General features: G+C 30.2%; 1 protein-coding gene across 18 annotated transcripts in view; it reads left to right on the top strand.

Annotated features, from left to right (window-relative positions):
* LOC124425723 (troponin I) overlaps positions 1-10,392 on the top strand; it is a 26,375-nt gene extending 15,983 nt beyond the window's left edge. For 8 of the 18 annotated variants that reach the window (XM_046966480.1, XM_046966475.1, XM_046966474.1 and 5 more), the window contains 9 exons: positions 1,791-1,834; positions 1,987-2,128; positions 5,577-5,594; positions 6,558-6,596; positions 7,940-8,108; positions 8,258-8,452; positions 8,824-9,165; positions 9,301-9,384; positions 9,844-10,392. In XM_046966480.1, the coding sequence (XP_046822436.1) occupies positions 1,791-1,834; positions 1,987-2,128; positions 5,577-5,594; positions 6,558-6,596; positions 7,940-8,108; positions 8,258-8,452; positions 8,824-9,165; positions 9,301-9,384; positions 9,844-9,857 (1,047 nt within the window). In that variant the 3' untranslated portion in view covers positions 9,858-10,392. Of the gene's footprint in view, positions 1-1,790; positions 1,835-1,986; positions 2,129-2,810; positions 5,595-6,557; positions 7,166-7,939; positions 8,109-8,257; positions 8,453-8,823; positions 9,166-9,300; positions 9,385-9,843 lie in introns of those variants that run through there. The other 10 variants (XM_046966486.1, XM_046966487.1, XM_046966485.1 and 7 more) reach the window with 4 other exon arrangements.
* The last annotated feature ends 404 nt before the right edge of the window (positions 10,393-10,796 follow it).

Below are 10,796 nucleotides of genomic sequence, written 5' to 3'. Positions count from 1 at the left end.
CTAACGCGATAAGTATCACAAGTACTTACTTTCCTATCGAGTTTTTCCAACGAGCAAAGTTGGCGAATGCGATTAACTATTTGTAATTATCATGATTTTTATAATAAAATGATGAGTTTGATTAGAAAAACTGCGCCATATAGAAGATTATGAAATTGATGCATTAGAAATGTCGAAAAGTACTTATATACATATTGGCTTAGCCATACAATAAATATAATGTCAATTTTTCTTATTTTATTATTAAATAAATAATTTCATATCATATAATATTTAGTATAGTATTGGGTTAATTAATAATGTTGATAATATATATATGTATATACATATATATAGATATGCAATATTTAAATATTACATTGTTTAAACATACAATATTAAAAATGGTCGACGTTATATTTATTGGCCAAGTCGATACATATATCTGTGTATATGTGTAGAAGTCAGCTGGAAATAATCGAAAAAAATGTTGCTTCATCGTGACACGGTACTTTTTAGCTCATTCAACCCGATCCCTTTTGCCATCTTGCTTTTTACAGCGATTCCACTCTTATCTTCCGCCGATAGCGCTTTTGTTCTTGTTCTCGTTTTGATCTCGAATGATCAATAAACAATTTCTTTCTTTCGCTACAATGCTGTGCTGCTTCGCCATCTTTCTCGCAAGAAAAACAATATTTCCTTTCACAATTATTTCATCCCAATCGAACGGCTTTTTTTCTCAAATCTATCTGCATGCGTATATTATATTGTTGCTCTCTCCTTTCGTTTCTTTCTATCTCTTATTTTGTTCTTTTTATTCTTTTGATTTCTGCGCCGAATCAAGAAAGAATGCTGATGCATGAATTGTCAGAAAATTTGATTGTTTTTTAGAATTTTTAGTTTCTATGGTCAAAATAAAGATGGTCGTCGAACTTTGTATTTTTAAATTTTACATTTTCCACATGTAGGGATCAATTTTGCAAATTTTTATTCGACACTTTTTTCTATGATTTTTTTCATTACATTTTGAAGAAACTATAACTATAATTTTTAATAATAACAAAATCTTATATGCAAAAAGGTATGATGAATTCTTTTATCTTTTTGATATTTTCAAAAAGTTCAAAATACTATTAAATGAATATATCAATTTACATAAAATATATTAATCGTGAAACTTTATATTAAAAATTTTGTAATTAAAGATTTTATTTTTTTTTTTATATTATTTCCAATTTTTTTTTACATTTAAATTATATTAAAGTGTACTTTTTAATAATAGCGAAATCAAATGTAGAAAGTATTATAAATTCTCTCTCTCTCTCTCTCTCTCTCTCTCTCTCTCTCACATATATTTTTGAAAAAAAAACATGATTTAACGAATATATAAAATATGTAATTATGAAATTTTATATATTAAAAATTATACAGATTTTATTTGACATTATTTTTTAATTCTTTTGTTTTTCACATTTGAGCAACAATTAATAATAGCAATGTTATGTATAAATGGTATGACAAATGTTCTTGTATACTTTATTTAAAAAAACAGAAAATAACAGAAATATTACAAATAAATATATCGATTTACATATAAGATTGTATCAATGACAATTCAAAACAAAGTAAATCGATCATCTTTCGAGATAAGAATCATTCACCGTAGAAACTACGACACCGAATATCTATTTTTTGCTTTTACCGATATTGTCAATGTCTTTTGATCTATTGTAGATATACGCATGAACGTGCACGTAGACGAATAATATTTGAAACGTATACTAATCGTTATCTTTTCGAATGTGGTATAGATCGCTGACTTGAACAGCCAAGTGAATGACCTTCGAGGTAAATTGTAAGTATTTTTTATATACAAAAATATTTTTAAATTTCGTTTGATTTATTTTAACGTTACGTCATTATATAACATATGGAAATCATTCATCGTTTTATTTTTTTTACTTTTTTTTACTTTTTTTTATTTTTTTTTATTTCTTCTTTTTTTAGCATGAAGCCAACTCTGAAGAAGGTTTCGAAATACGAGAACAAATTCGCCAAACTTCAAAAGAAAGCGGCCGAATTCAACTTCCGTAATCAATTGAAACAAGTCAAGAAGAAGGAATTCACTCTGGAGGAAGAGGACAAAGAGGTACGATAGATCGTTATCGATTAAATTTATCTATTTAACTAATAGATACAAAAGAGAAAGAATTTATATTTCTTTTTTCCTTTTTATTTGGGCAACGAAGAGGAAGGATAATCATTTTTCGTCGTCCTTCTCACAACATTTCTTTTTTATTTCTTTCTTTTTTCTTTTTGAGGGCTTCTAAAAAAAAGAACATTATGAAGCAATAAAAAAAGAATTAAGAAATAATATTTTTTTTTGGTATTTTTTGTAATTTTCTTTTTCCTTTTTTTTTGCTTAAAGTAAAGCTACGTTTTTTTTATCGCACACAAGTCGACTACGTTTAAGTCGGCTCGCTTTTTTCTTTTGGTGGCCATTTTTTCTAATTTCATAATAAGAAAGAAAGATATGGACTTTTTCTTTTTTCTTCGAAATAATTGTTGTTAATCTTGTTTTTCTCGTTTTTGTTCCGTCTTGTTTCGTCTTATTTTGATATCTTTTTTTTCCCATGATTTTTCTCGATAGGTTTTCGACAAGAATTTTATCAAGACTAAATAGATACTATACGTGGCGCAATACACAATTTTTTTTTCGATTTTCTATGTGTTATAATACTAAACACTTAGAATTCTCTCGTATAACTATATAATCATGATAGTCTGTAGCTTAGAGATAGTTGATTAGGCAATTGTGTTGTTCTTCACAGCCCAAGAAGTCCGAGAAAGCAGAGTGGCAGACGAAGAAGTAGATTACAAAAACAGGCCGAATGTGAAAAAAAGAAACACATACACACATACACACACACACACACACATATATATATAAATATATAAATAATCCTATAATGTACATATATTTAAACAGTTCGAATTTGAATACATATACGTACGATACATACTTAATTATTTACAATATACACATACAGACTGAGACGTATACTCATTTAACGATCGACTATTTTTCATTCTAATGAAAGTATTTCACTTAAACAAAGAAATATTAATAATTAAATAAATTAATAAATAAAGGAGAGATAAAAAAAAGTTTTGTCAAAAGAATTGTGCCTCGAAAGCGTTTATAAGATTTTTACGGACAAATAGTTTCGTTCGAATTAAATCTTGAAATTATCAATGTTAGTTTCACGTAGAAAAGAAGAAAATTGTTCTGAGTCGATCCAATAAACGATTCAAAAATCGAGTACATACAATGCACGAAGAATCAAAAGATAGATATAACCATACTCGCATCTATTCCCAATATCCACATAATCTTCTTCGAGATTTCATTTCGTTTTCTTTTTTTTTTATTTTATCTTTTCATAAGATACTCGTAATCTTTTTTTCTTTATGTTTGTTTTCTATTATTTTTTTTTTTAAGGACACCCCATATTTTCCTCCGTCACATCTCTGTAAAGTTCGTGACTCCGTCTCGATTGCCATTTCTTGAGATCTTCAATATTATTTATAACTAAATTTTTCACATAGAATTTTTTATTCGTTTCATAAAAATTATTCGTAAAAATATTATAGAAACGTTTTTATTAACATAATTCTAGAAGAAAGAATCGATATGATTCAAAATAATTCGTTGTTTTATAAATAAAAGAAAAAAGACAATATCATAGAGGATCTTAGAAAAAGGGTTTAGGGATTAATAAAGAAGGGCGAAAAAGGTGAGAATGGCTTGCAGAGTATAATTTCTTTAAAAAAACAATACAAAATTTACAAAACAAATAAACAATTAAATAAATATAAAATATATATAGCTCGAACTTTCTTCAAATTTTCCGTTGATAATATGGCAGAAACGCTTTTACTCACACTAAATATGCCTGCCCCTATTTTTCTCTTTATCTTTATCTTTATCTCTCTTGCATATACACATACATATACATATATAATACATATATACATACATATACACCTATATATATATATATATATATATATATATATATATATATATCTATATATATATAATTTGTATATGCATAGTTATATACAAGTATACGTACACACTAGCAGTTAAAACGCACTTTAATTTAGTTTTGCCTTACAATTGCTAGCATTTTTATCTGATTCTTCGGACGCTAATCCATTACATACTTCGAACTATCGTACTTCATTATCAAATTAATTGGATAGATAAGAAATAATAAAAACAAAAAGAAAAAGATATAAAAAAAAGAAAAATATAAAAAAAAAAAGAAATAAATATAAGGAAGAGAACGAAAGAACGAAGTAGCGGCCATTAGTAAAAAATATTGATAAACTAAAATTATACGCGAGATTAAAGAACAGACATTTTACGCAAAAGGCGCATTTTTTAAATTGGCTTTATCGCCTATTATTGATTCGACTGCCATGCTTCGAGGCTGTTAACGTGTAGAATATTTGTTCTGTCCTATTTTTCGTTCGTACAATGATCGTTCAGCATATCCGATTATTTCATTTTCTTCTGTCTCTTTTTACTTTTTATTTGATTGTTTGATAAATATTTGTTGTTTTATCCTAATCAATTTTTCTCTCATAGTACATACATGTCGATGAATTAATTTAAGATTTTTGATTATGAGTCATAAAGAAAAAAATCAATGATTTTTTATTTTGAAGTTTAATATACAGGGTGAACAAAAAGTTTCTAGGCGGGCTAAAAAATTATAGGTGATTTTAAAAATCAATTACTCCTCTTCGGGACTTATTTCCAGTTTGCAAAACTACAGTATTAATCTGTAATACTGCAAGCCTAAATATAAGCTTAGAAACTATCGAGAAAGATTAATTGATTTTCAAAATCACTTAGGTAGTACTTTTGATAAAACTCTGTATAAAATTAAAATAAGAAAATTAATAATTTTTTGATACTATGTAAAAGAGTCAATTTATATTTAATATAAATTATGTATTTACAAATAGCATTTATATTTGTGAATCAATTATGGATAAAAAGATTAATGATTTTTTTAATTTAATATAATATTAAAATAAATAGATTTTTATACTTAAAAATTCCTTTTACTTACGACATTTATATTTATGAATCGACTCAATATTTTCAAGTGTATATAGATCATAATAAAATCGATTAATCATTTATCATTTTTTTTGAAAATCGATATGCCGAATGATCGCTTCTCGTCATTTACGATTCGATTTTATGAGAAAAATTAGAAAATGTTTCATATTATATACCCTATATATATATACTTACATACGTATATATATAGTATATACATATATATTTATATATATTCTCGAAGAATCTATTCGTAAATGCTTGATAATCGTCAAAAATTGACGATTAAATGTACGCTTGAATAATTGTCTCTATATTTCTTTTTTCTCTATCTGTCTCTCTCTCTCTCTCTCTCTCTCTCTCTCTCTCTCTTTCTTTCTCTCTCTCTCTTTCTCTTTTTCTCTATCTTTGTCTGTCTGTTTATACTAATGATATTGCTCTTGCATTATGTTCGCAGAATGCGTCAAAAGATAAGGTAAAACTTTAATATGCCAATCGTTAGATCGGCATGCTTGCGTAGGAAATTCGTAGAGAATGAATGAACGAACGTGTGAATTAGAATGAATCGAAAGAATGAACGAACTAACGAATGAAACGACTAATTGAAAGTAATTGAAATAAAAAAAAAAATAAAAAAAACGAAGAAGTGAAAGGGAAAGTAGTTAAAGAAAAAAAAGAAAGCAATTAAAAAAGCTTATATTATATTTGGCTTGAACGCTGCACGATCAATAACAATTAACTTCGTCAAATCTTTCTTTATTTTTCCTTTTTTTTTTCATTTCTTAACTCATCACAATAGGCATCTTCTTAGTATATTTTTACGTTATCAAATTTTTTTAATAAACAATTTTTCTTCTTTTTCCGGTCAGATCGTAAAGATAATCAAATTTTTCACGTAGAACGTGAAATTCGTCCATTGTTATTTTCTCTATGGTTATTCGTTTTTATTTTTCTTCGTTTTTGCTTCTCCCCCCCTTTCATCCACCCGCCCGCCAATCAGAGATTAGGTCAGATTTTTAAACAAGCTTGTAGAAAATGGCATATCGGTTTTTTTGTGTACCGCTCTTTGTTTATTTTTCTTTATTCTTTTCTATTTTTCTTTTTTTTTATTTAGAGACAATACAGAGATTCATTTTTTTCATTTTCGTGATAATAAAGAAAAAAAACAAAGATAAAAAACAGAACAGATCGGGTATTTTTCGATTAGTTTACTTTTTGTTCATTTTTTTACGAACATATATGCAAACCTTTTACATATATATATGTACCTTTGTCCCTCTCGTCGTTTTATTTGCTTTGCGATCGTTCACCCCTTTTGGCACCATTATAACCAACCCACAACGTGTGTTAAGAATTACTATGCAAATATTCCTTGACTTGAGAAAGTAAGACTTCAGAATTTTTATCTCACATGTGTTTTTTTCTCTTAATTTTACAGAAAAAACCTGACTGGTCGAAGAAGGGCGATGAGAAGAAGGTAAAAGAAGAAGAGGTCGAGGCGTGAAAGAAAAGGATCGTAAAAAAAAAAGAAAAAAAAAAGAAAGAAAGAAATTCGTTGTTCTCGTCGAATTACGAACATAAACGGATTCGTTCGAGCGAATAACAAACGGCTCGGCTCTGAAAAAAATGTTAATTTCCCTCTCCATTTTGTCTGTTTCTATATATATATATATTTTCTTTATTTTCTTTCTTTCTATTCGTTCTTAAATTTGTAATCATGATTCTTTTTAACGATGTCAATGATCCAATGTAATAATCGTCCCATCAATCGGTCCCCATTTTTTATTGTTTATCAATTGTTCCCTGTGAAATATCAATGTAAATCCTTCACTTGTCTAATCCTTTCTAATAATTCTACGTATGTTCACAATATTCCAATCAATTTTTGCACATTTTTCCGTTTCATTTCTTTTTTTTTCTTTTTTTGTTATTGTTATTGTTTTCGATATCATGTGGGACGAAAGTTAATGACTAAAGATAACTGCGATAAAGATAATCGTTATTTAAGATTTATTGTAAAGCAAAATACTTGACTATAAAAATTTCTGTGTTGTGTCGTCATTATTTGTACCCTTCTTGTATGTTCCTTTTAATATCCTTTATTGTTACCCCTCGTAATCGTAAGTATACGTATGCGTTATGTCTTGAATTATCAAATCTTTTTATAATTTTCTCAGAACTTATAGAAACTTTCTGATTTTAATGATATATTCGAAATATCGAACATACGAAGAATAAAGTCGAATAAATAACCTCGTTGAAGACATTCTCTCTGAAGACATATTCGTATTGTTTATATGAACTATAATAATTGAAAAAGCTAAAAGAAGCATATTCTAGCGGGGATAATCGATTAATAGTAATCTAGAGAAAAAAATTCTAACTATGTTATTTGTTATATGTTTCGACATTTTTTTGTAAATCCTTATCTGTGATCTAACGAGTGTTTGTGAAAAACGGACAACTGTCCATGTTTCTTTGATCGTCGAGTCCGAGCCTGTTTGGTAATATCAATCATGAATATTTTCTCGTTCGATGATCGATGACTGTAAAAGGAGGATGAAAAATATTTAAAATGAGTTATAAGAATGAGAACAAAACATTCTCCTTGACAGGTCATGTGGTTTTATAAACAAAAAGAAATTTTTTTCTTAAATTAAAAATAATATTATAGAGGAAAATATCGTAAGAAAGAAAAGTAGATAAAAGTTAGAGATACATCGAAATATTCGCGATGATATAGCAGCAAAGAAAACTGAATCATAGTTACTGACATTAAGGAGCATTAGGTTTGAAAAATGGTATACCTTGTATACATAGGAATCCGAAGCTCCACCTCCTCCTCCAGCGGAAGTTCCTCCACCTAAGGAACCGGAACCTGTACCTGCTCCTGCTCCTGTTCCTGCACCTGTACCAGAACCAACACCGCCTGCTGAACCACCAGCACCAACACCAGAACCAGCTCCTCCAGCATCTGCTCCACCAACTGGTAAAGTTTATTTGTGTTTATTTATTTATTTTTTTATTTTTTTATTAAATCACTTTTTAAGGAAAAATAAAATAATGAATTTTTCTATGTATATTGTTTTTTAATATTTAAATTAAAAATTTCGATTTCATACGATTCACGATATATAGAAGGTGCTCCACCAGCTGAAGGTACAGCACCACCACCACCTGCCGAAGGATCTGCCCCGCCTCCAGCTGAAGGCGCACCACCTCCAGCCGAAGGTGTACCACTAGCCGAAGGAGCACCAGCTACAGCGGCCCCAGGTGAAGGAGCTCCACCAGCAGAGGGTGCTCCTGCTCCAGCTCCAGCTCCTCCTGCTGAAGGTATTCTCTTTCTGCCTCTTTTTTTACATTCGCTTAGAAATCGAGATCTTATTGAAAATTGATAATTGGATCATATTCGAATGAATTGATAATCGTTTTTATATTTTAAATTAAAATCTGAATATTCAATGAGATTATAAAATTGAATAAATAATTTCTCTAAAAAAAAAAGGAAAGCAATTGTGTCGTCAGAATTGATCAAGGTAGTATAAATTTGTTTAATAGGTAATATTGATTTAAAGAGACTACGAAATGAATGGATTTCACGCGACTTTTGAATAACTCAATTCAATTATAGAACACGTGACCTATTTGTTCGTTTACCTATACATTCGTTCGTTTCATTCAATTGCTCTTTAACGACTGTATAGGTGCACCACCAACGGAAGGAGCACCACCAACTCCAGCTTCAACGACCGAAAGTGCAGCTCCTCCGGCAGAGCCAGCAGCCGCTCCAGAAGCGGCTCCAACTGATGCAGCACCAGCAGCAGCACCAGCAGCAGCACTACCTGCGGATGCTTCAGCCACATCAGCAGTAGCTCCACCAGCTGATGCTGCAGCACCAGCTGCACCAGTACCAGCACCAGCTGATGCCGCCGCACCACCAGCGGCACCAGTACCAGCACCAGGTGATACAGCCGCACCACCAGCAGCAGCTCCACCAGCAGCGGCACCATCAGCAGAAGCTCCACCTGCGCCAGCGCCTACTGAAAGTTCGTCTCATTAATATATACATATAAATAGAAAAAAAGACATTTTCGGACATAGGTCGCATCGTGGTATCCATGCGGTCCGTCGAATCACGTGATATTCATCATTAATATTCTTTTGTTTAACTTAATTTTTAGCTAATCTTGTTTTGATTTTGAGAGTTACAATCGTCATCAGAAGAACAATTTCATCAACAAATAGAGCTAAGTACATCACGAATGGTACGTCGAGAAAAAGAAAATTGAGAACGTAGTAGACAAGGATCATTAGTAAAACGATTAGTAATAGTATCTCTTCATCTATTAGAAATCTATTAGTAAAACAATTACTAATAGTATCCTGTCATCTATTAGTAATCGTTTAGTTTAATTAGTTGAAAAATGTCATGATTAAGTAATCTCATCTCAAGGCGTCTTAGTACGCGCGTTGTTCTTCATAGTTAATCCATCTTCCTCATCATCTCTATCTCGTCTCGTCTATCTCGTCCATCATCATTCATAAACATTGCCAAAGGTGCAGCATCTTGTCGAATCTCAAAATACTCGAGATATACGGTTTGTTATGTAGTTTATCGTTGACAAATAACTCTGCTTGCGACGTTGGAGCATCTCTTCGATGAACTCGTTTCATTTGCTAATTACTTTCAATGCAATTAGAATAAATTTATTGTTTTATTGCAGCACCTGCTTCGTAATTTCGCCGAGACGGCCAGTGAAGGACAAAGACTTAATCTTTGTTGACCACAGCGAACACATCGGCACTATTCTTCGTTTATCGTCATTGACTGTCATCGTCATCGTCGACGCCATTATTCGTCGTGATCATCTTTGTGAAGAAAAGATAAACGAAAAAGAAGAAGCGTCTTATCGTCAATTACAATAACTCTGTAACGAACGCCATGTCATTAACAAACGAAAACATTCTATACGATTTACATTTTACCTTAAACGGTCATAGAGTTCGTTAAAATTCTTCTATACGAAATAAAAACAAATCGTATAGAATATTACATATGAGAATTTTTGTGCCATTAGCTTTGTAAATAATTCACGACACGTTCGTCTACGCGTAAGTTCAGCGCGTAGATATATATATATATATATATATATATATATATATATATGTATATGTATATGTATATACATATTGATACACTGAATACTGTTTCTTTAAGAAAAAAAAAAAGAAAAATAAGAAATTGGATTTCGTAATAAAAGCTCATCATCATCGATTATTGTATTTTTATCGATCAAAATTGAACGAAATTATTTTTTAACTGATATCTCAAGTAGATAAGTCTTAAACAAATACTTAATTATGCATTTACCCAGATAAAATTTCACTAAATCTAAAGAGTACGCAGAAAAAGTAACAGATCTAATTTCTTTATCACTTCCTTTCGCAAGCATATGCTATCAAGAGATTGAATTATGTTGTGTCCTCTCTAACGTTACGTAACCAGAAGTAAAAAGGGAACTTGTGTGTCGGTACAACGAAGAACCGCATTTAAATCGAATCGCTCTATGTGATAACTAGCAAAGCAGTATTTGATATCTCGATAAACGCTATAGGAAGAAGTTAAATATTGCACCGGTGTACACGGTAATAGTGGGGAGAATAGAGAACGGAATCG

The sequence above is a fragment of the Vespa crabro genome, chromosome 7, assembly GCF_910589235.1.
Source record: "Vespa crabro chromosome 7, iyVesCrab1.2, whole genome shotgun sequence".
Taxonomy (NCBI): Eukaryota; Metazoa; Arthropoda; class Insecta; order Hymenoptera; family Vespidae; genus Vespa; species Vespa crabro.
This window is presented reverse-complemented; position numbering and strand designations above follow the sequence as displayed.